The 26,944-nt window shown below is 48.6% G+C and overlaps 1 protein-coding gene across 2 annotated transcripts in view; it reads right to left on the reverse strand.

Moving 5' to 3' along the window:
* SCTR (secretin receptor) overlaps positions 1–26,944 on the reverse strand; it is a 177,221-nt gene that overhangs the window by 9,869 nt on the left and 140,408 nt on the right. The window contains exon 10 of one of the 2 annotated variants that reach the window (XM_069732563.1): positions 7,753–7,844. The exons of the other annotated variant lie outside the window; for it this stretch is intronic. Coding sequence (XP_069588664.1) covers positions 7,753–7,844 — 92 coding nt within the window. The remainder of the gene's footprint in view (positions 1–7,752; positions 7,845–26,944) is intronic. 2 annotated transcript variants of the gene reach the window in all.

The raw sequence follows: 26,944 nt of genomic DNA on the forward strand, positions 1-26,944 counted from the left end.
ACCCTCCCAGACTCCTTTTCCATACATAATGTATTCCATAGGTCGTTGTTGAGGAGATACGTGGCACCTATGGTTCCATCTGTGGAGCCTCCTGCCCCTGTTTTGGTGGAGGGGGAATTGGAGTATATTGTGGAGAAGATTTTGGATTCTCGTGTCTCTAGACGGAAACTCCAGTATCTGGTCAAATGGAAGGGTTATGCTCAGGAAGATAATTCCTGGGTTTTTGCCTCTGATGTCCATGCCCCAGATCTTGTTCGTGCCTTTCATGTGGCTCATCCTGGTCGGCCTGGGGGTTCTGGTGAGGGTTCGGTGACCCCTCCTCAAGGGGGGGGTACTGTTGTGAATTCTGTGGCTGAGTTCACTTCTGTGGTCACAAGTGGTATTGCAGTCTCTGGGCTTCCTCCCTCAGGTGTTTTGGTGAGCTCGTTGGCTGCCTTGCTATTTAGCTCCACCTGAGTCTGTCTTCCTTGCTCCTTGTCAATGTTCCAGTGTTGGATCTGAGCTACTGCGTCTTTCCTTGGGCCTGCTGCTCTGCTAGATAAGTGCTTCTAGTTTGTTTTCTGTTTTTTCTGTCCAGCTTGCTATTATCTTTTGCTGGAAGCTCTGAGAAGCAAAGGGGTGCACCGCCGTGCTGTTAGTTCGGCACGGTGGGTCTTTTTGCCCCTTTGCGTGGTTTTCGTTTTAGGGTTTTTTGTAGACTGCATAGTTCTCTTTGCTATCCTCGCTCTGTCTAGAATATCGGGCCTCACTTTGCTGAATCTATTTCATTCCTACGTTTGTCTTTTCATCTTGCTAACAGTCATTATATGTGGGGGGCTGCCTATTCCTTTGGGGTATTTCTCTGAGGTAAGTCAGGCTTGTATTTCTATCTTCAGGCTAGTCAGCTCCTCAGGCAGTGCCGAGTTGCATAGGTAGTGATAGGCGCAATCCACTGCTGCTTATAGTTGTGTGAGGATAGATCAGGTACTGCAGTCTACAGAGATTCCACGTCTCAGAGCTCGTCCTATTGTTTTTGGTTATTGCCAGATCTCTGTATGTGCGCTGATTACTGCACGCTGTGTTGCCTGATTGCCAGCCATAACACTGCACCTCCCGATGACATCACTATGCAGGGGAGGGGATTAGGTTACAGGACTGGCTGCACATCCAAATGACATCACTATGCAGGGGAGGGGATTAGGTTACAGGACTGGCTGCACCTCCCGATGACATGACTATGCAGGGGAGGAGATTAGAATACAGGACTGGCTGCACCTTCCGATGACATGACTATGCAGGGGAGGGGATTAGGTTATAGGACTGGCTGCACCTCTCGATGACATCACTATGCAGGGGAGGGGATTAGGTTATAGGACTGGCTGCACCTCCCGATGACATCACTATGCAGGGGAGAGGATTAGGCTACAGGACTGGCTGCACCTCCCGATGACATGACTATGCAGGGGAGGGGATTAGAATACAGGACTGGCTGCACCTCCCGATGACATGACTATGCAGAGGAGGGGATTAGAATACAGGACTGGCTGCACCTCCCGATGACATGACTATGCAGGGGAGGGGATTAGGTTACAGGACTGGCTGCACCTCCCGATGACATGACTATGCAGAGGAGGGGATTAGAATACAGGACTGGCTGCACCTCCCGATGACAACACTATGCAGGGGAGGGGATTAGAATACAGGACTGGCTGCACCTCCCGATGACAACACTATGCAGGGGAGGGGATTAGGCTACAGGACTGGCTGCACCTCCACATGACATCACTATGCAGGGGAGGGGATTAGGTTACAGGACTGGCTGCACCTCCCGATGACATGACTATGCAGGGGAGGGGATTAGGTTACAGGACTGGCTGCACCTCCCAATGACATCCCTATGCAGGGGAGGGGATCAGAATACAGGACTGGCTGCACCTCCCGATGACATCACTATGCAGGGGAGGTTTTTAGAATACAGACTTGCTGGCGGCACCTCCCCATGACATCACTATGCAGGGGAGGGAATTAGGCTACAGGACTGGCTGCAACTCCCGATGACATCACTATGCAGGGGAGGGGATTAGAATACAGGACTGGCTGCACCTCCCGAGGACATCACTATGCAGGGGAGGGGATTAGGTTACAGGACTGGCTGCACCTCCCGATGACATCACTATGCAGGGGAGGGGATTAAAATACAGGACTGGCTGCACCTCCCGATGACATCACTATGCAGGGGAGGTTTTTAGAATACAGGACTGGCTGCACCTCCCCATGACATCACTATGCAGGGGAGGGGATTAGAATACAGGACTGGCTGCACCTCCCGATGACATCACTATGCAGGGGAGGGGATTAGAATACAGGACTGGCTGCACCTCCCGATGACATCACTATGCAGGGGAGGGGATTAGAATACAGGACTGGCTGCACCTCCCGAGGACATCACTATGCAGGGGAGGGGATTAGGTTACAGGACTGGCTGCACCTCCCCATGACATCACTATGCAGAGGAGGGGATTAAGTTACAGGACTGGCTGCACCTCCTGATGACATCACTATGCAGTGGAGGGGATTAGGTTACAGGCCTGGCTGCACCTCCCAATTACATCACTATGCAGGGGATGGGATTAGGTTACAGGACTGGCTGCACCTCCCGATGACATCACTATGCAGGGGAGGGGATTAGGTTACAGGACTGGCTGTACCTCCCGATGACATCACTCTGCAGGGGAGGGGATTAGGTTATAGGACTGGCTGCACCTCCCGATGACATCACTATGCAGGGGAGGGGATTAGAATACAGGATTGGCTGCACCTCCTGATGACATCACTATGCAGGGGAGGGGATTAGGTTACAGGACTGGCTGCACCTCCCGATGACATCACTATGCAGGGGAGGGGATTAGAATACAGGACTGGCTGCACCTCCCGATGACATCACTATGCAGTGGAGGGGATTAGGTTACAGGCCTGGCTGCACCTCCTGATGACATCACTATGCAGGGGAGGGGATTAGGCTACAGGACTGGCTGCACCTCCACATGACATCACTATGCAGGGGAGGGGTTTAGGCTACAGGACTGACTGCACTTCATGATGAAATCACTATGCAGGGGAAGGGTTTAGGCTACAGGACTGACTGCACCTCCTAATAACATCAGTAAGCAGGGGAGGGGTTTAGTTCACAGGAATGACTGCATGTCCTGATGACATCACTATGCAAGGGAGAGGTTTAGACTACAGGACTGACTGCACCTCCCCATGAAATCACTATGCAGGGGAGGGGATTAGGCTACAGAACTGGCTGCACATCCTAATGACATCACTATGCAAAGGAGGGGTTTAGGCTACAGAACTGGCTGCACCTCCCGATGACATCACTATGCAGGGGAGGGGTCTAGGTTACAGGACTGATTGCACCTCCCGATGATATCACTATGTAGGGGAGGGGTTTAGGCTACAGGACTGGCTGCACCTCCTAATAACATCAGTATGCAGGGGAGGGATTTAGTTTACAGGACTGACACCACTCCCTGATGACATCACTATGCAGGGGACGGGACTAGGCTACAGGACTGGCTGCACCTCCCTATGACATCACCATGCAGGGGAGGGGTTTAGTTTACAGGATTGACTGCACCTCCTGATGACATCCCTATGCAGGGGAGGGGTTTAGGCTACAGGACTGACTACACCTCCCAATTACATCACTATGCAGGGGAGGGGTTTAGGCTACAGGCCTGACTGCACCTCCCGATTACATCACTATTCAGGGGAGTTTAGGAAACAGGACTAGCTGCACCTCCCGATGACATCACTATGAAGGGGAGGGGTTTAGGTTACAGGACTGACAACCTCCCAATGACACCACTATGCAGGGGAGGGGATTAGGTTACAGGACTGACTGCACCTCCCCATAACACCACTATGCAGGGGAGGGATTTAGGTTACAGGACTGGCTGCACCTCCCGATGAAGGGTAGGGGATTAGGCAACAGAACTGCCAGTACCTTCTGCTGACATCACTATGCATGGGAGGCGTTTAGGCTATAGGACTGGCTGCACACCAAATGACATCACTACAAAGGGGCAGGGCTGCCATAAGGGTATTAATGCCCTTAACGGCATATGGGGCCCCTCTCTTCCGCTCATCAGGCCCCAGCGGTAGGATTCTGCCAGCTCAGTTAAAATCTATATTGCAGTAAAGGAAGGTTTCCTGGTTGGCATTAGTTAACAGCCACCAGCCAGTCACAGGCTTGCAGCTGGCATCAGCGCACACTTCAGATCAATTGGGCAGAGGACATCGCTGGACCACGGCCAGGTAAGGAGAAACTTTTTTTTGTAAAGCCACACTACGGGGGCAGTATAGTCCAGTTTATAGTCCTTTTACTAGGCACTGCTCCTACGGGGGCAGTATAGCGAAACATTGGGGCAGAATGGATAGTCATGAGGGGCAGAAAGGAGAGACATGGGGGGTAGAATGGAGAAACATGGGGCAAGGACAGAAAGAACACATGGGGCTAGGAACGGGAGAGCACATGGGGTCAGAAAAGGGAGAACACATGGGGCCAGGATGTGGAATATTATTACTGTATGGGCTAATTAAGGGATATTATTACTGCTGTGAAGTACATTATTTTTGAGGATACTGTTTTCAGTGGGTGGTCCTGTTACTGTACAGGGCAACACTGACACTTTTTTTCTTCATCTGGCACAGTGCAGAAGTTGGGGAAAAGTTGGGGAATGTTGTCTGGATAACTGATATTTTCTGCAGACATGAGTCCTGGATGGAAGAAGTGATGGTGGTCTGCACTGGATGAAGAAGAAAGGCAAAGATGAAGGACTTCAACTAGAGACATCACCAGTGAGTCAGTGTTACCTGTACACTGACACTATATACAGAGCTCCTGTGCATAATGTCACTGGTGATCACTGTATTACCTGTACACTGACACTATATACAGAGCTCCTGTGTATAATGTCACTGGTGATCACTGTATTACCTGTACACTGACACTATGTACAGAGCTCCTGTGTATAATGTCACCAGTGATCATTGCATTACCTGTACACTGACACATCATTCAGAGCCCTGTGTATAATGTCACTGGTGATCCCAGTATTACCTGTACACTATATACAGAGCTCCTGCATATGTCACCGGTGATCACTGTATTTCATATACACTATATACAGAACTCCGGTGTATTATGTCACTAGTGATCACTGTATCACTTGTACACTGACACTATATACAGAGCTCATGTGAATGTCACTGGTGATCCCTGTATTACTTGTACACTGACACTATATACAAAGCTCCTGTGCATGTCACTGGTGATCACTTTATTACCTGTACACTGACACTATATACAGAGCTCCTGTGTATAATGTTACCGGTGATCACTGTATTTCATATAAACTATATACAGAACTCCTGTGTATTATGTCACTAGTGATCACTGTATTACTTGTACACTGACACTATATACAGAGCTCCTGTGAATGTCACTGGTGATCCCTGTATTACCTGTACACTGACACTATATACAAAGCTCCTGTGTATAATGTCACTGGTGATCACTGTATTACCTATACACCATATATTATATACAGAGCTCCTGTGTATGTCACTGGTGATCCCTGGGTTACCTATACACTGACAATACATACAGAGCCCTGTGTATAATGTCACTGGTGATCCCCGTATAACCTGTACACTATATACAGAGCTCCTGCATATAATGTCACCGGTGATCACTGTATTACCTGCACACCGACACTATATACAGAGCTCCTGTGTATAATGTCACTGGTGCTCCCTGTATTACCTGTACACTGACACTATATACAAAGCTCCTGTGCATAATGTCACTGGTGATCACTGTATTACTTGTACACTGACACTATATACAAAGCTCCTGTGCATGTCACTGGTGATCACTTTATTACCTGTACACTGACACTATATACAGAGCTCCTGTGTATAATGTTACCGGTGATCACTGTATTTCATATAAACTATATACAGAACTCCTGTGTATTATGTCACTAGTGATCACTGTATTACTTGTACACTGACACTATATACAGAGCTCCTGTGAATGTCACTGGTGATCCCTGTATTACCTGTACACTGACACTATATACAAAGCTCCTGTGTATAATGTCACTGGTGATCACTGTATTACCTATACACCATATATTATATACAGAGCTCCTGTGTATGTCACTGGTGATCCCTGGGTTACCTATACACTGACAATACATACAGAGCCCTGTGTATAATGTCACTGGTGATCCCCGTATAACCTGTACACTATATACAGAGCTCCTGCATATAATGTCACCGGTGATCACTGTATTACCTGCACACCGACACTATATACAGAGCTCCTGTGTATAATGTCACTGGTGCTCCCTGTATTACCTGTACACTGACACTATATACAAAGCTCCTGTGCATAATGTCACTGGTGATCACTGTATTACCTATACACCATATATTATATACAGAGCTCCTGTGTATGTCACTGGTGATCCCTGTGTTACCTGTACACTGACAATACATACAGAGCCCTGTGTATAATGTCACTGGTGATCCCTGTATAACCTGTACCCTATATACAGAGCTCCTGCATATAATGTCACCGGTGATAACTGTATTACCTGTACATTATATACAGAGCTCCTGCGTATGTCACCAGTGATCACTGTATTACCTTTACACTGACACTATATACAGTGCTCCTATGTATAATGTTACTGGTGATCACTGTATTACCTTTACACTGACACTATACACAGAGCTTCTGTGTATAATGTCACGGGTGATCACTGTATTACCTGAACACTATATATTATATACATAACTCCTGTGTCTAATGTTACCGGTGATCACTGTATTACCTGTACACTGACACTATATACAGAGCTCCTGTGTCTAATGTTACTGGTGATCACTGTATTACCTGTACACTATACACACTGTTTTGGCATAGGTGGTTTTCCTTTTTGGATGCTGCCCTTCCAGTGGTTGTTCCTTCCCGGTGAAAGACCTGGCTATTTATTGCTTGCGTTGAGAAACACGTGATGGTGTCTCCGCGGCTTTTCTACATGTATAGTACAGGACTGGCTGCATGACCTGATGACATCAGTATGCAGAGGAGGGGTTTAGACTTCAGGACTGGTTGCATAACCTGATGAAATCAGTATACAGGGGAGTTTAGGCTGCAGGACTGGCTGCACGACCTGATGACATCAGTATGCAGGGGAGGGGTTTAGACTGCAGGACTGGCTGCATGACCTGATGACATGAGTATGCAGGGGAGGGGTGTATGTTGCAGGACTGGCGGAACTTCCCAATGACATCACTGTGCAGGGGAGGGGTTTAGGCTGCAGGACTGGCTGTATTTCCCAATGACATCAGTATCTAGGGGAGGGGTTTAGACTGCAGGACTGGCTGCGCTTCCTGATGACATAATTATTCAGGGGAGGGGTTTAGACTGCAGGACTGGCTGCACAACCTGATGACATCAGTATCTAGGGGAGGGGTTTAGACTGCAGGACTGGCTGTATTCCACAATGACATCACTGTGCAGGGGAGGGTTTTAGACTGCAGGACTGGCTGTGCTTCCTGATGACATCGATACACAGGGGTGGGGTCAAAGACTCCATTTATGTATAGATGCACTTGTGGCACCTCTATCTGACTGAACCCTGAGATATGAGGCAAAAGCTTCCCGCACCCAACATGAAAGGCCACACTCACTTGTACTGGTTGAAGTCGTTTCCCCAAACATCCGACGTCCGGAGCTTCTTCATCAAAATTCGGATAATTCTCACAAACAGAATGAAGTTTATCTGGAGGGATCACAAAGGGTTTATGTGAGGCATTGGTGCCATGGTGTATAAAATATGCGGAGTCCCTGCAGATCTCACATCGCCATATGCAATATGTGAAAGATCCGATCCATGGCAGCAAGAGACTTCCAGAGTAGCTGGATGCCATAGAGGGGCCGGCGTCCCACTTGCAGTTCCTTGATGCATCCATGATGGATGTAGATTGCTGCACTGCATTGGATGATGGGCTGCGTATTGTGCTCATTGTCTGGCAGACAGTGTGGCACATTCCCTATGGGATGTTTCCTACCTGATATCTGTGCATCGGCAGAGATGAAAGAATTAAAGAAGGAGTGGCACATCACATGGCAGTAACTGATAGGTGAGGTGCACGTGCAGCCCAGACATTGTGCCCCAATCCAGAATTAGACAGAGCTGTGCAGGTTTCATAGGAAGAGAGTGTAACAGGAGGACAATGCCACATAGACACACACAACGTCTAGGCCGTGCTCTCAGACCTTCATCAGATAAGCGGACTGCACAGAGGCCGGTCATAAGGAGCATTAAGGAAACCACCATCCTATGGCTCCCAACAATCTGAGACCAGCGTGCTGCAGCTCCCGACAACCTGAGGCCTTCGCCATGTGGCGCCGACAACCTGAGACCATCGTCATGTGGCTCCCAACAACCTGAGACCATCGTGCTGCGGCTCCCGACAACCTGAGACCATGGTCATGTGGCTCCTGACAACCTGAGACCATCGTCATGTGGCTCCCAACAACCTGAGACCAGTGTGCTGCGGCTCCCGACAACCTGAGGCCATCGTCATGTGGCTCCCGACAACCTGAGACCAGCATACTGCGGCTCCCAACAACCTGAGACCAGCGTGCTGCGGCTCCCAACAATCTGAGACCAGCGTGCTGTGGCTCCCGACAACCTGAGGCCATCGTCATGTGGCTCCCACCAACCTGAGACCAGCGTGCTGCTGCTCCTGACAACCTGAGACCATCGTCATGTGGTCCTGACAACCTGAGACCAGCGTGCTGCGGCTCCTGACAATCTGAGACCATCGTCATGTGGTCCTGACAACCTGAGACCAGCGTGCTGCGGCTCCTGACAACCTGAGACCATCATCATGTGGCTCCTGACAATCTGAGACCATCGTCATGTGGTCCTGACAACCTGAGACCAGCGTGCTGCGGCTCCCGACAACCTGAGGCCATCGTCATGTGGCTCCTGACAACCTGAGGCCATCGTCATGTGGCTCCCGACAACCTGAGGCCATCGTCATGTGGCTCCCGACAACCTGAGGCCAGCGTGCTGCGGCTCCCGACAACCTGAGACCATCATCATGTGGTTCCCGACAACCTGAGACCATCGTCATGTGGCTCCCGACAACCTGAGGCCAGCGTGCTGCGGCTCCCGACAGCCTGAGGCCATCGTCATGTGGCTCCCGACAACCTGAGACCATCATCATGTGGCTCCCGACAACCTGAGACCAGCGTGCTGCTGCTCCTGACAACCTGAGACCATCATTATGTGGCTCCCGACAACCTGAGACCATCGTCATGTGGCTCCGGACAACCTGAGACCATCATCATGAGGCTCCTGACAACCTGGGACCAGCGTGCTGCGGCTCCCGACAACCTGAGACCATCGTCATGTGGCTCCCAACAACCTGAGACCAGCGTGCTGCTGCTCCTGACAACCTGAGACCATCGTCATGTGGCTCCCGACAACCTGAGACCATCGTCATGTGGCTCCTGACAACCTGAGACCATCGTCATGTGGCTCCCAACAACCTGAGACCAGCGTGCTGCTGCTCCTGACAACCTGAGACCATCGTCATGTGGCTCCTGACAACCTGAGGCCATCGTCATGTGGCACCTGACAACTTGAGACCATCGTGCTGCGGCTCCCGACAACCTGAGGCCATCGTCATGTGGCTCCCGACAACCTGAGGCCAGCGTGCTGCGGCTCCCGACAACCTGAGACCATCATCATGTGGTTCCCGACAACCTGAGACCATCGTCATGTGGCTCCCGACAACCTGAGGCCAGCGTGCTGCGGCTCCCGACAACCTGAGGCCATCGTCATGTGTCTCTCTACAACCTGAGACCATCGTCATGTGTCTCCTGACAACCTGGGACCATCGTCATGTGGCTCCCGACAATCTGAGGCCAGCGTGCTGCGGCTCCCGACAACCTGAGGCCATCGTCATGTGGCTCTCGACAACCTGAGACCATCGTCATGTGGCTCCTGACAACCTGGGACCAGCGTGTTATGATCCGGTGACCTTGGAGCAGCATGAAAACTTTCACTGGAGTAGGTGGTAACTATACTGACCGCAAATCCTGATCTTAACACCGCAACTAGAAGTAGCCGTGGGGTGTACCTAACAAGCCCTAGACACCTCGTCACAGCCGGAGGACTAAATACCCCTAAAGATGGAAATAGGAATACTAGCTTGCCTCAGAGCAGAACCCCAAAGGATAGGCAGCCCCCCACAAATATTGGCTGTGAGTAGGAGAGGAAAGACACACACAGTCAGAAAACAGGATTTAGCACAAGAGGCCACTCTAGCTAAAATAGGAAAGGAAAGGACAGAGTTCTGTGCGGTCAGTATTAAAACCCTTCCAAAAATATCCACATCAGAGTATACAAAAAATTCCTCCATCTAACTAAAGACGTGGAACGTATATCTGCAACTCCAGAGACTACTGAACTCAGAGCAGGAATACAATAAAAAAAACAAGCACACAGCTTGTGTGCCATAGAAAAAGAAACAGACACTTATCTTTGCTGAATTGGCAGCTAAGCAGGAGAAGCCAGACAGAGATCCAACACTTCCCAAGAAACATTGACAAATGGCAAGGACTAATGAGTCCTGCAAACCTAAATTCCCCAGTCAGACTTGCAATCAGCAGATACACCTGTCCAGGACTGCAGCCCAGAGACAACTGCATTAGCACCTACAACCACCGGAGGGAGCCCAAAAGCAGAATTCACAACAGTACCCCCCCTCCTTGAGGAGGGGTCACCGAACCCTCACCAGAGCCCCCAGGCCGATCAGGATGAGCCAGATGAAAGGCACAAACCAAATCAGCGGCATGGACATTAGAGGCAAAAACCCAAGAATTATCCTCCTGGCCATAACCCTTCCATTTGACAAGGTACTGAAGCTTCCGCCTCGAAAAACGGGAATCCAAAATCTTCTCAACAACATATTCCAACTCCCCATCAACCAACACAGGGGCCGGAGGATCAACAGAGGGAACAACGGGCTCCACATATTTCCGCAATAAAGATCTATGGAAGACATTATGGATAGCAAAAGAGGCCGGAAGCGCCAGTCGAAAAGACACCGGATTAATAATCTCAGAAATCCTATAAGGACCAATAAACCGAGGCTTAAACTTAGGATAAGAAACCTTCATAGGAACATGACGGGAAGACAACCAGACCAGATCCCCAACCCGAAGCCGGGAACCAACACACCGACGACGGTTAGCAAAACAATGAGCCTCCTCCTGAGACAACACCAAATTGCCCACCACATGAGCCCAAATCTGCTGCAACCTGTCAACCACAGAATCCACACCAGGACAGTCAGAAGGCTCAACCTGCCAGAAGAAAAACGAGGATGAAAACCAAAATTACAAAAGAAAGGCGAAACCAAAGTAGCCGAACTAGCCCGATTATTAAGGGCAAACTCGGCCAATGGCAAAAAAGCCACCCAATCATCCTGATCAGCAGACACAAAGCATCTCAAATACGTCTCCAAGGTCTGATTAGTTCGCTCGGTCTGACCATTTGTCTGAGGATGAAACGCAGAAGAAAAAGACAAATCAATGCCCATCAATGCCCAACAGGGAACTCCAAAGAGATGTGAATCCAACCAGGAACAATTTACAAGTGGCACTGGCTGAAGGAAAGAGCCAGGCCTAAATAGCCGAGCAGAAGAGACGATAAGTGGAGGCAGCTGATGACAGCTAACTCCAAGAAGCAGCCATACCACTAGAAACCACAAGAGGGAGCCCAAGAGCAGAAATCACAAAAGTGCCACTTACAACCACCGGAGGGAGCCCAAGAGTGGAATTCACAACAGTACCCCCCCTTGAGGAGGGGTCACCGAACCCTCACCAGAGCCCCCAGGCCGATCAGGACGAGCCAAGTGAAAAGCACGAACCAAATCGGTGGCATGGACATCGGAGGCAACAACCCAAGAATTATCCTCCTGGCCATAACCCTTCCACTTGACAAGACACTGAAGCCTCCGCCTCGAAAAACGAGAATCCAAAATCTTCTCAACCTCATATTCCAACTCTCCCTCAACCAACACCGGGGCAGGAGGGTCAACCGAGGGAACAACGGGCACCACATATCTCCGCAACAAAGATCTATGGAAAACATTATGAATGGCAAAAGAGGCAGGAAGAGCCAAACGAAAAGACACCGGATTAATAATTTCAGAAATTTTATAAGGACCAATAAACCGAGGCTTAAACTTAGGAGAAGAAACCTTCATAGGAACATGACGAGAAGACAACCAAACCAAATCCCCCACACGAAGCCGGGGACCAACACACTGACGGCGGTTAGCAAAACGTTGAGCCCTTTCCTGAGACAACGTCAAATTGTCCACCACATGAGTCCAAATCTGCTGCAGCCTGTCCACCACAGAATCAACACCAGGACAATCAGAAGGCTCAACCTGCCCAGAAGAAAAACGAGGATGAAAACCAAAATTACAAAAGAAAGGTGAAACCAAGGTAGCCGAACTAGCCCGATTATTAAGGGCAAGAAAGACACCCAATCATCCTGATCAGCAGACACAAAGCATCTCAAATAGGTCTCCAAGGTCTGATTAGTTTGCTCAGTTTGGCCATTAGTCTGAGGATGAAACGCCGAAGAAAAAGACAAATCAATGTCCATCCTAGCACAAAAGGCCCGCCAAAATCTAGAGACAAACTGAGAACCTCTGTCAGACACAATATTCTCCGGAATGCCATGCAAACGAACCACATGCTGAAAAAATAATGGAACCAGATCTGAGGAGGAAGGCAACTTAGGCAAAGGTACCAGATGGACCATTTTAGAGAACCGGTCACAAACAACCCAGATAACAGACATCTTCTGGGAAACAGGAAGATCCAAAATAAAATCCATGGAAATATGCGTCCAGGGCCTCTCAGGGACCGGCAAAGGCAAAAGCAACCCACTAGCGCGGGAACAGCAAGGCTTGCCCCGGGCGCAAGTCCCACAGGACTGCACAAAAGCACGCACATCGCGTGACAAGGAAGGCCACCAAAAGGACCTAGCAACCAAATCTCTGGTACCAAAAATCCCAGGATGACCAGCCAACACTGAACAATGAACCTCAGAAATTACCTTACTTGTCCATCTATCAGGAACAAACAGCTTCCCCACTGGACAGCGGTCAGGCCTATCAGCCTGAAATTCCTGAAGCACCCGCCGCAAATCAGGGGAGATAGCAGAAAGAATCACCCCCTCCTTAAGAATGCCAACCGGCTCAAGGACTCCAGGAGAATCAGGCGAAAAACTCCTAGAGAGGGCATCAGCCTTAACATTCTTAGATCCCGGAAGATACGAGACCACAAAATCAAAACGGGAGAAAAACAGGGACCATCGAGCCTGTCTAGGATTCAGCCGCTTGGCCGACTCGAGGTAAATCAGATTCTTATGATCGGTCTGGACCACAACACGGTGTTTGGCTCCCTCAAGCCAATGTCGCCACTCCTCAAACGCCCACTTCATAGCCAACAACTCCCGATTGCCGACATCATAATTGCGTTCCGCAGGCGAAAACTTTCTGGAAAAAAAAGCACACGGTTTCATCAAAGAACCATCAGACTCCCTCTGAGACAAAACGGCCCCTGCCCCAATCTCAGAAGCGTCGACCTCAACCTGAAAAGGAAGAGAAACATCCGGCTGACGCAACACAAGGGCAGAAGTAAATCGGCGTTTAAGCTCCTGAAAGGCCTCAACAGCCTCAGAGGACCAATTCGTCACATCAGCGCCTTTCTTCGTCAAATCAGTAAGGGGCTTAACCACACTGGAAAAGTTGGCAATGAAACGGCGATAGAAATTAGCAAAGCCCAAAAATTTTTGAAAACCCTTCACAGATGTGGGTTGGATCCAGTCATGAATAACTTGGACCTTAACAGGATCCATTTCTATAGACGAGGGAGAAAAAATAAAACCCAAAAAAGAGACCTTCTGAACTCCGAATAGGCACTTAGACCCCTTCACAAATAAAACATTATCACGAAGGATCTGGAACACCATCCTGACCTGCTTCACATGAGACTCCTAATCATCGGAAAAAATCAAAATATCATCCAAATATACGACCATGAATTTATCAAGATAATTGCGGAAAATATCATGCATGAAAGACTGGAACACAGATGGAGCATTAAAGAGCCCAAATGGCATCACAAGGTATTCAAAATGGCCTTCGGGCGTATTAAATGCAGTTTTCCATTCATCACCCTGTTTAATACGAACAAGATTATATGCCCCTCGGAGGTCAATCTTAGTAAACCAACTAGCCCCCTTAATCTGAGCAAACAAATCAGTAAGCAAAGGCAAGGGGTATTGGAATTTGACCGTGATCTTATTAAGAAGACGATAATCAATACAGGGTCTCAAGGAGCCATCCTTCTTAGCAACAAAAAAGAAACCCGCTCCCAATGGTGACGAAGAGGGCCAAATATGCCCCTTCTCCAAAGACTCCTTAACATAACTCCGCATAGCGGCATGCTCTGGCACAGACAGATTGAAAAGTCGGCCCTTAGGGAACTTGCAACCAGGAATCAAGTTAATAGCACAATCACAGTCCCTGTGCGGAGGAAGGGAACTGCACTTGGGCTCATCAAATACATCCTGGAAATCCGACAAAAAGTCAGGGACCTCAGAAGAGGGGGAAGAGGAAATTGACATCAAAGGAACGTCACTATGTACCCCTTGACAACCCCAACTAGTCACCGACATAGTTTTCCAATCCAGCACCGGATTATGTTCCTGTAACCATGGAAATCCCAGTACAACAACATCATGCAGGTTATGCAACACCAGAAAACGGCAATCTTCCTGATGTGCTGGAGCCATGTACATAGCCATCTGTGTCCAGTACTGAGGTTTATCCTTGGCCAAGGGTGTAGCATCAATACCCCTCAAAGGAATAGGGCTCTGCAAAGGCTGCAAGGAAAAACCACAGTGCCTGGCGAATTCTAAGTCCATTAAGTTCAGGGCAGCGCCTGAATCCACAAATGCCATGACAGAAAAGGACGACAATGAGCAAATCAGGGTCACAGATAAGAGAAATTTAGGCTGTATAGTACTAATGGTAACAGACCTAGCGACTCTCTTAGTACGTTTAGGGCAATCAGAAATAACATGAGCCGAATCACCAGAGTAAAAACACAGCCTATTCTGAAGTCTGAATTCCTGCCGTTCTATTCTAGTCAAAATCCTATCACATTGCATAGGTTCAGGACTTTGCTCAGAGGATACTGCCATAGGGTGCACAGCTTTGCGGTCGCGCAGACGCCGATCAATCTGAATGGCTAGAGACATAGATTCGCTCAAACCGGCAGGCGTAGGAAAGCCCACCATAACATCTTTAAGGGTTTCAGAAAGACCTTTTCTGAAAATAGCAGCCAGAGCCTCTTCATTCCATTTAGTGAGCACAGACCATTTTCTAAATTTCTGGCAGTATAACTCTGCCGCTTCCTGACCTTGACACAAGGCCAACAGGGTTTTTTCTGCATGATCCACAGAATTAGGTTCGTCATACAATAATCCGAGCGCTTGAAAAAATGCGTCTACATTCAATAATGCCGGATCCCCTGTTTCAAGAGAAAAAGCCCAGTCTTGAGGGTCACCACGCAGCAAGGATATGATGATTTTTACCTGCTGAATGGGATCACCAGAAGAACGGGGTTTCAAAGCAAAAAACAATTTGCAGTTATTTTTAAAGTTCAAAAATTGGATCTGTCCCCAAAAAACAAATCAGGAGTAGGAATTCTGGGCTCTAAAGCCGGAGTCTGAACAACATAGTCCTAGATACTCTGTACTCTTGCAGCAAGTTGATCCACACGAGAAAACAAACCCTGAACATCCATGCCAAAGCATATATCCTGAACCACCCAGATATCAAGAGGAAAAAAAAAAGACAAACCAGAGCACAGAAAAAAAAATGGTTCAGAACTTTCTTTTCCTTCTTTTGAGATGCATTTAATTCATTTTTGGCCACTTGTACTGTTATGATACGGTGGTCTAGGAGCAACATGGAACGAGCTCTGAAGGAAGTGGTAACTGTACTGACCGCAGTCCCTAAGCTCAACAACACACTAGAAGTAGCTGTGGAATGCTCCTAACTCTCCCTAGGCATCTCGTCACAGCCTAAGAGCTAACTACCCCTAAAGAAAGAAGCAGGAAAGCTATCTTGCCTCAGAGAAAATCCCCAAAGGATAGATTAGCCCCCCACAAATAATGACTGTGAGTGGAGAGGGAAAAGACATACACAGAATGAAACCAGGAAGAGCACAGGAGGCCAGTCTAGCTTGATAGCTAGGACAGGATGGAATACTGTGCGGTCAGTATAAAACACTACAAAAATCCACGCAGAGTTTACAAAAAATCTCCACACCTGACTAAAGGTGTGGAGGGCAAATCTGCCTCCCAGAGCTTCCAGCAAGACAGAATTAATTCACACTGATAAGCTGGACAAACATAGAAAGCACAGAATGGATAAGTCCACAATCTATGGACAGAAAAGAGCAAGCCAAAACTTAGCTTAGCTGAACTGGTCAGGATAACAGGGAACTCCAAAGAGATGTGAATCCAACCAGGAACAATTTACAAGTGGCACTGGCTGAAGAAAGAGCCAGACCTAAATAGCCGAGCAGAAGAGAAGATAAGTGGAGGCAGCTGATGACAGCTAACTCCAAGGAGCAGCCATACCACTAGAAACCACAAGAGGGAGCCCAAGAGCAGAACTCACAAAAGTGCCACTTACAACCACCGGAGGGAGCCCAAGAGCGGAATTCACAACAAAAACCCCAAAATTTCTGAAGGCTCTTCACGGATGTGGGCTGAATCCAATCATGAGTGGCCTGAACCTTAACCGGATCCATCTCTATAGACGAGGGAGAAAAAATAAAGCCCAAAAAATAAACCTTCTGCACCCCAAAGAGACACTTAGACCCTTTCACAAACAGGGCATTGTCACGAAGGATCTGAAATACCATCCTGACCTGTTCCACATGAGACTCCCAATCATCGGAAAAAATCAAAATATCGTCCAAATATACAATCAAGAACTTATCAATATAAGTCCGGAAAATATCATGCATAAAGGACTGAAAAACAGATGGAGCATTAGTGAGCCCGAATGGCATCACAAGGTATTCAAAATGGCCTTCGGGCGTGTTAAACGCAGTTTTCCATTCATCACCCTGCTTAATATGAACAAGATTATATGCCCCCCGAAGGTCAATCTTAGTAAACCAACTAGCTCCCTTAATCCTAGCAAACAAATCGGTAAGCAAAGGTAAAGGGTATTGAAACTTGACCGTGATTTTATTCAAGAGGCGATAATCAATACAGGGTCTCAAGGAACCATCTTTTTTAGCAACAAAAAAGAACCCCGCTCCCAACGGTGAAGAAGATGGTCGAATATGCCCCTTCTCCAAAGACTCCTTAATATAGCTCCGCATGGCGGTATGTTCAAGCACAGACAGGTTGAAAAGTCGGCCTTTAGGAAACTTACAGCCTGGAATCAAGTCAATAGCACAATCGCAGTCCCTGTGCGGTGGAAGGAAACTGGACTTGGGCTCATCGAATACATCCTGAAAATCAGACAAAAACTCTGGAATTTCAGAAGGTGAAGAAGAGGAGATTGACATCAAAGGAACATCATTATGAACCCCCTGACAACCCCAACTAGTCACAGACATGGATTTCCAATCCAACACAGGATTATGTACCTGCAACCACGGAAAACCCAGCACAATAGCATCATGCAAATTATGCAACACCAGAAATCGACAATCTTCCTGATGGGCTGGCGCCATGCGCATGGTCACCTGTGTCCAAAACTGGGGGTTATTTTTAGCCAAGGGTGTAGCATCAATGCCCCTTAAAGGAATAGGGTTCTGCAAAGGCTGCAAGGGAAAACCACAACGCTTGGCAAACTCAAAGTCCATTAAGTTCAAGGCGGCGCCTGAATCCACAAACGCCATGACAGAAAATGATGACAATGAGCAGATCAAGGACACAGATAACAGAAATTTAGGTTGTACAGTACTGATGGTAAATGAACTGGTGATCCTCTTTGTCCGCTTAGGGCAGACTGAAATGACATGAGAAGCGTCGCCACAATAATAACACAACCTATTCTGACGTCTGAATCCTTGTCGTTCCGTTTTAGACAGAATCCTATCACACTGCATTGGCTCAGGAGTCTGCTCTGAGAACAACGCCACAGCGTGCACAGTTCTGCGCTCCCGTAAGCGCCGGTCAATCTGAATGGCCAGAGACGTAGAATCACTCAGACCGGAAGGCGTGGGAAACCCCACCATGACATCTTTACCGGATTCAGAAAGACCCCTTCTGAAAATTGCCGCCAAAGCATCATTATTCCATTTAGTCAACACAGACCATTTTCTGAATTTCTGACAATACAATTCTGCCGCCTCTTGACCCTGAGACAGGGCCAACAAGGTCTTCTCCGCTTGATCCACAGAATTAGGTTCATCATATAATAATCCTAATGTCTGAAAAAAGGAGTCTACATTAAGCAAAGCCGGATTCCCAGATTCCATGGAAAATGCCCAATCCTGCGGGTCGCAACGCAGCAGGGAGATGACGATTTTAACCTGCTGAATGGAATCACCAGAGGATCGAGGTCTCAGAGCAAAAAATAGTTTACAGTTGTTTTTAAAACTCAAAATTTGGACCTGTCTCCAAAAAACAAATCAGGAGTAGGAATCTTCGGCTCTAAAACAGGAGTTCGAACAATATAATCAGAAATACCCTGTACCCTAGCAGCAAGCTGGTCTACACGAGAAGCTAATTCCTGAACATTCATGCTAGCACAAGGCTCCTCAGCCACCCAGAGATAAAGAGGGAAGAGAAGACAAAGTAGACTGAAGAAAAAAAAATGGCTCAACACCTTTCTTCCCTTCTTCTGAGATGCATTTAGCTCATTATTGGCCAGTTGTACTGTTATGATCCGGTGACCTTGGAGCAGCATGAAAACTTTCACTGGAGTAGGTGGTAACTATACTGACCGCAAATCCTGATCTTAACACCGCAACTAGAAGTAGCCGTGGGGTGTACCTGACAAGCCCTAGACACCTCGTCACAGCCGGAGGACTAAATACCCCTAAAGATGGAAATAGGAATACTAGCTTGCCTCAGAGCAGAACCCCAAAGGATAGGCAGCCCCCCCCAAATATTGGCTGTGAGTTGGAGAGGAAAAACACACACAGTCAGAAAACAGGATTTAGCACAAGAGGCCACTCTATCTAAAATAGGAAAGGATAGGACAGAGTTCTGTGCGGTCAGTATTCAAACCCTTCCAAAAATATCCACAGCAGATTATACAAAAATTCCTCCATCTAACTAAAGACGTGGAACGTATATCTGCAACTCCAGAGAATCCTACACACAGAGCAGGAATACAATCAAAAAACAAGCACACAGCTTGTGTGCCATAGAAAAAGAAACAGACACTTATCTTTGCTGAATTGGCAGCTAAGCAGGAGAAGCCAGACAGAGATCCAACACTTCCCAAGAAACATTGACAACTGGCAAGGACTAATGAGTCCTGCAAACCTAATTACCCCAGTCAGACTTGCAATCAGCAGATACACCTGTCCAGGACTGCAGCCCAGAGACAACTGCATTACCACCTACAACCACCGGAGGGAGCCCAAAAGCAGAAATCACAACACCAGCGTGCTGCGGCTCCCGACAACCTGAGACCATCGTCATGTGGCTCCCAACAACCTGAGACCAGCGTGCTGCTGCTCCTGACAACCTGAGACCATCGTCATGTGGCTCCTGACAACCTGAGACCATCGTCATGTGACTCCTGACAACCTGAGACCATCATCATGTGGCTCCCAACAACCTGAGGCCAGCGTGCTGCAGCTCCCGACAACCTGAGGCCATCATCATGTGGCTCCCGACAACCTGAGACCATCGTCATGTGGCTCCCGACAACCTGAGACCATCGTCATGTGGCTCCCGACAACCTGAGACCAGCGTGCTGCTGCTCCTGACAACCTGAGACCATCGTCATGTGGCTCCTGACAACCTGAGACCATCGTCATGTGACTCCTGACAACCTGAGACCATCATCATGTGGCTCCCGACAACCTGAGACCAGCGTGCTGCTGCTCCTGAAAACCTGAGACCATCGTCATGTGGCTCCTGACAACCTGAGACCATCGTCATGTGGCTCCTGACACATGTCCCAGTTCACACAGACCAGAACGGGTAGGACAGAATAGACAGATATAGATAAATCTCTGAGCTGTGCAGAATTGACCGGCTGAGCTGTGCAGAAGTGATTGGCTGAGCTGTGCAGAAGTGACCGGCTGAGCTGTGCAGAAGTGATTGGCTGAGCTGTGCAGAAGTGATCGGCTGAGCAGTGCAGAAGTGATCGGCTAAGCTGTGCAGAACTGAATGGCTGAGCTGTGCAGAAGTGATCGGCTGAGCTGTGCAGAAGTGACCGGCTGAGCTGTACAGAAGTGACCACCTGAGCTGTGCAGAAGTGATCGGCTGAGCTGTGCAGAAGTGATTGGCTGAGCTGTGCAGAAGTGTCCGGCTGAGCTGTGCAGAAGTGACCGGCTGAGCTGTGCAGAAGTGACCGGCTGAGCTGTGCAGAAGTGACCACCTGAGCTGTGCAGAAGTGATCGTCTGAGCTGTGCAGAAGTGATCAGCTGAGCTGTGCAGAAGTGATTGGCTAAGCTGTGCAGAAGTGATCACCTGAGCTGTGCAGAAGTGATTGGCTAAGCTGTGCAGAACTGAATGGCTGAGCTGTGCAGAAGTGGTCGGCTGAGCTGTGCAGAAGTAACAGGCTTAGATGTGCAGAACTGAATGGCTGAGCTGTGCAGAAGTGACCACCTGAGCTGTACAGAAGTGACTGGCTGAGCTGTACAGAAGTGACCACCTGAGCTGTGCAGAAGTGATCGGCTGAGCTGTGCAGAAGTGACCGGCTGAGCTGTGCAGAAGTGACCGGCTGAGATGTGCAGAAGTGACCACCTGAGCTGTGCAGAAGCGGTCGGCTGAGCTGTGCAGAACTGAATGGCTGAGCTGTGAGAAGTGACAGGCAGAGCTGTCTAGAAATGACCACCTGAGCTGTGCAGAAGCGGTCGGCTGAGCTGTGCAGAAGTGACCACCTGAGCTGTACAGAAGTGATCGGCTGAGCTGTGCAGAAGTGACCGGCTGAGCTGTGCAGAAGTGACTGGCTGAGATGTGCAGAAGTGACCACCTGAGCTGTGCAGAAGTGACCGGCTGAGCTGTGCAGAAGTGACCGGCAGAGCTGTCTAGAAATGACCACCTGAGCTGTGCAGAAGCGGTCGGCTGAGCTGTGCAGAAGTGACCACCTGAGCTGTACAGAAGTGACCGGCTGAGCTGTGCAGAAGTGACCTGCTGAGCTGTGCAGAAGTGACCACCTGAGCTGTACAGAAGTGACCGGCTGAGCTGTGCAGAAGTGACCGGCTGAGCTGTGCAGAAGTGACCTGCTGAGCTGTGCAGAAGTGACCACCTGAGCTGTACAGAAGTGACCGGCTGAGCTGTGCAGAAGTGACCTGCTGAGCTGTGCAGAAGTGACCACCTGAGCTGTACAGAAGTGACCGGCTGAGCTGTGCAGAAGTGACCGGCTGAGCTGTGCAGAAGTGACCGGCAGAGCTGTCTAGAAATGACCACCTGAGCTGTGCAGAAGTGGTCGGCTGAGCTGTGCAGAAGTGACCTCCTGAGCTGTCTAGAAATGACCACATGAGCTGTGCAGAAGCGGTCAGCTGAGCTGTGCAGAAGTCAGTGGCTGGGGGTCGAGAGCTGTCCTCTGGATGTGCCCACCCCGACGTGCTTTTCGGCATCTGTCTTTGTCAGACCCCCTGTCAAAGCTGAAGCAAAACGCGCGTCAGGCCGTGCGGGCTTATCATCGGGGTATGTATTACCAGGGCAATATAATACCGCAGGATCCCTGTATGGTACCTTGCACTCTATTGCCACCTGGTGGTCTGTTCCCTTATTTTTAATATTGTGATTATTGTAGAATAATAAAATATATATTTTTTGAAGAATTTTTTTTGTCTGTGTATCATATTTGTAGGTGTTCAGACCCCCTGACGAAGGCGTTTTGGGGTGGACACATCCACGGGACAGCTCTCGCCCCCCTGTTTCATCTTCCAGCAGGTACCATATGACTTGCTATACTGGGGCAGTATGTCAGTATCCCACACCATTTAGTGTTTATTTTTTTGACATACACCATGTGGTCACCATTGATTTAAGGTGATATTATATGCACAGGCACTTTATATATACTTTTTTCACCAAAACTTTTGATACATACCGTACCTGTTTGCTTGAGTCCACACTATTATTGGCAGCTTAGCACATGCGTACTTTTATAATTGTTCATTTATGATATTGTAATCCTCCTTGCTGCTATTGTCTTATGTAAACATCTTATTGTTGGTTTGTCCCTTGTGCATTGCGTCCCTCTCTTCTCTGAGTATTTGTTTCCATCTGCACCTTAATATAATCTATCCTTATAATTAAACAACATATTTTTCCACACAATTTGGGTTTTAAATTTCTTTTTTTCTTTCTCTGTTTATGATTTATCCTTACCGATAAACCCCATACTATGTCCATGGTACACATGTGGCGGTAAAAATACATATTTTCTTTACTCTATTACTTATCACCTTCTATTAGTGTAATCATAAATTTTACATGTGTATGTTGTCTGAGACTCTTGTGGCTAAATAATTATGCATTGTGTTATGGAGCCAGTTTGTTGACTCTGAAAGCAGAGAGGGAAAGACTGTGTAAATAGATTGAATGATCAAGTAATGCTACTTGATCTCATCACCATTCTTCCTCTTATCTGCGATGCTGGACTAAAGGACACTTGTTAGATCGAAAAATAGGTTACACGCCTCTGTATAAAGAGACTCAGAGACAGAGAGAGACAGCCAGAGATTCTGCTAAGACATATACATCCAAAGGACCAGAGACAGGACAGCAGCCAATTCATCATGGCACCATCACGAGGAACATGGATCTATCATTCTACAGGAAACAACCTAGGGGATTTCGGCTCTGGTTGGAAGGATACAGATCTGCACCATTGACCATCGCTGAACCCTTAAAGATGTTTGGAGAATGCCAGGATTGGAACCTACTGGTTGCCTGGCTCCATGGAGACGTTTGGAGAAGCCAGGTTGTGACCCTCCGGTCAACTGGCCTTGTATGGATTCTATGGACTGTCATCTCCCTACGCTGGTCGTTTTCTCCTCTCTGTGTGTATTACAGGTGGAGTAGTGGCCTTGGGAGCTCTGACGTAACATCTGCCATTATCCTGGTGAGTCAGTGGAAGGGTGAGACTCTGTAATGTGCACCATCTTGGGTAATTGCTGGAACTGTTCTGTTATCTTTCTGTTGTGTGGTTCAATAAAGCACTGCCACACTGTCAGGGCCGTATTTGCCACTAGGCACTTCAGGGCACATGCCTAGGGCGGGAGGATGCGGGGGGGCGGCACCTGAGCAAGGTTTTTTTTTTTTAGTCTGGAGTTGGCCTGCCTGCCCACCTCAGTCTTCCGGCTGCTGTGGCTGCTTACGATATGGAAATGGCGTAGCAGTAAACCTCATTCGGCTATTTCCGTAATCCCATCCACTTGTACTATACACTGCAGACCCCAGAGCGGAGATGTTGCAGGGACGAGTCAGGTCAGTGCTGTGTGTCCGGTCCGACTCCTCAGTCTGCTGCAGCCGGTGTGTGGGAAGGAGGGCGGCCTGCACAACTTGTTTTACTTATTGTACAGAGAATGGGGGCCAGACTTTGTGCTCGGAGTTTTAGAAGCTACAGGTGGGATATGCAGCCCCCCAGTCTCTGGGGCAAGGGTTGCTAGCTTATGGCTGTGCAGCTTGAGTGGAACTACAGGTCCCAGCACACACTGCAGCGCTGCAGCTTAGTGGATGGTGCAAATCCGCTTCATACATTAGAAACCTAGTGAGAAGCCAGTGTTCTTACTAAATGTAACACAGAATTACTGCACAATGTGACTGATCTCCAGGTGTCAAGACTTGTGCAAAATAGTTACTAGGAGACCGGACACTGGCGGCATCAGTATGGATGTAGCAGAGCAGAGGCGGCATCAGTATGGATTTAGCAGAGCAGAGGTGGCATCAGTATGGATGTAGCAGAGCAGAGGCGGCATCAGTATGGATTTAGCAGAGCAGAGGTGGCATCAGTATGGATGTAGCAGAGCAGAGGCGGCATCAGTATGGATGTAGCAGAGCCGAGGCGGCATCAGTATGGATGTAGCAGAGCCGAGGCGGCATCAGTATGGATGTAGCAGAGCAGAGGCGGCATCAGTATGGATGTAGCAGAGCAGAGGCGGCATCAGTATGAATGTAGCAGAGCAGAGGCGGCATCAGTATGGATGTAGCAGAGCAGAGGCGGCATCAGTATGGATGTAGCAGAGCAGAGGCGGCATCAGTATGAATGTAGCAGAGCAGAGGCGGCATCAGTATGAAAGTAGCAGAGCAGAGGCGGCATCAGTATGGATGTAGCAGAGCAGAGGCGGCATCAGTATGGATGTAGCAGAGCAGAGGCGGCATCAGTATGGATGTAGCAGATCAGAGGCGGCATCAGTATGGATGTAGCAGAGCAGAGGCGGCATCAGTATGGATGTAGCAGAGCAGAGGCGGCATCAGTATGAATGTAGCAGAGCTGAGGCGGCATCAGTATGAATGTAGCAGAGCAGAGGCGGCATCAGTATGGATGTAGCAGAGCAGAGGCGGCATCAGTATGAATGTAGCAGAGCAGAGGCGGCATCAGTATGGATGTAGCAGAGCCGAGGCGGCATCAGTATGGATGTAGCAGAGCAGAGGCGGCATCAGTATGAATGTAGCAGAGCAGAGGCGGCATCAGTATGGATGTAGCAGAGCAGAGGCGGCATCAGTATGGATGTAGCAGAGCAGAGGCGGCATCAGTATGGATGTAGCAGAGCAGAGGCGGCATCAGTATGGATGTAGCAGAGCAGAGGCGGCATCAGTATGGATGTAGCAGAGCAGAGGCGGCATCAGTATGGATGTAGCAGAGCAGAGGCGGCATCAGTATGGATGTAGCAGAGCCGAGGAGGCATCAGTATGGATGTAGCAGAGCAGAGGCGGCATCAGTATGAATGTAGCAGAGCTGAGGCGGCATCAGTATGGATGTAGCAGAGCAGAGGCGGCATCAGTATGGATGTAGCAGAGCCGAGGCGGCATCAGTATGGATGTAGCAGAGCAGAGGCGGCATCAGTATGAATGTAGCAGAGCAGAGGCGGCATCAGTATGGATGTAGCAGAGCAGAGGCGGCATCAGTATGGATTTAGCACAGCAGAGGCGGCATCAGTATGGATTTAGCACAGCAGAGGCGGCATCAGTATGGATGTAGCAGAGCAGAGGCGGCATCAGTATGGATGTAGCAGAGCAGAGGCGGCATCAGTATGGATGTAGCAGAGCTGAGGCGGCATCAGTATGGATGTAGCAGAGCAGAGGCGGCATCAGTATGGATGTAGCAGAGCAGAGGCGGCATCAGTATGAATGTAGCAGAGCAGAGGCGGCATCAGTATGGATTTAGCAGAGCAGAGGCGGCATCAGTATGGATGTAGCAGAGCTGAGGCGGCATCAGTATGGATGTAGCAGAGCAGAGGCGGCATCAGTATGGATGTAGCAGAGCAGAGGCGGCATCAGTATGGATGTAGCAGAGCAGAGGCGGCATCAGTATGGATGTAGCAGAGCAGAGGCGGCATCAGTATGGATTTAGCAGAGCAGAGGCGGCATCAGTATGGATGTAGCAGAGCTGAGGCGGCATCAGTATGGATGTAGCAGAGCAGAGGCGGCATCAGTATGAATGTAGCAGAGCAGAGGCGGCATCAGTATGGATGTAGCAGAGCAGAGGCGGCATCAGTATGGATGTAGCAGAGCTGAGGGAGTTGTGTGTTATCTGGAGGCATCTTATATACCACATTTACACTGTGTTCCAAATTATTATGCAAATAATATTTCCTCCTATTTTCTGTAAATTACCTCTCTGAACTGCAGTCATTGTTATTTCCCAGTCATCTACTATTCTAGTATAATTGCGATGTTTGGGAACAAACTGCCTATGAAAACAGAATGTTTAAAAAAACAAAAAACACTCAAAACGCATGTTCCAAATTATTATGCACAGCAGAGTTTTCAACCTTTTTTATTTAATTTTGAACAATAAAATGGTCAGTTGTGAAGTTATAGTATCATCAGCTTATTACAAAATGAAATCAAACCGTTTTCAGTGAAATCTTTATTCTCGGTGATGTCACATTTGCACATAGGACCCCTTGTTGGAAAGAAGCTTCTGAACTCTCGTCCATTGAATTTGTCAGTTTTCGGATGGTTTCTGCTCTCTCGTCCATTGAATTTGTCAGGTTTTGGATGGTTTCTGCTCCAATTGTTTTGCCTGTGGACAGAATCCCCTCCCAGAGCTGTTGCTTAGACGTGATCTGCCTCCCGCCATCATAGACGCTCCACTGATGATGCTCCAGAGGTTCTCTATAGGGTTGAGGTCGGGGGAAGATGGTGGCCGCACCATAAGATTGTCCTCTTTTATGCCCATAGCGGCCGGAGATGCAGATGTGTTTTGCAGCATGAGACGGTGCATTATCATCCATGAAGATGATCCTGCTGCGGAAAGCGCGGTTCTTCCTCTTGAACCATGGCAGGAAGTGTTGTTTTATGAACTCCACATAGATTATGGAGTTCATCTTTACCCCTTCAGGGATCATAAAGGGGCCGACAATCTCTCTCCCCACGATTCCAGC

This window comes from Ranitomeya imitator, chromosome 7 (genome assembly GCF_032444005.1).
Source record: "Ranitomeya imitator isolate aRanImi1 chromosome 7, aRanImi1.pri, whole genome shotgun sequence".
In the NCBI taxonomy this organism is placed as follows: domain Eukaryota; kingdom Metazoa; phylum Chordata; class Amphibia; order Anura; family Dendrobatidae; genus Ranitomeya; species Ranitomeya imitator.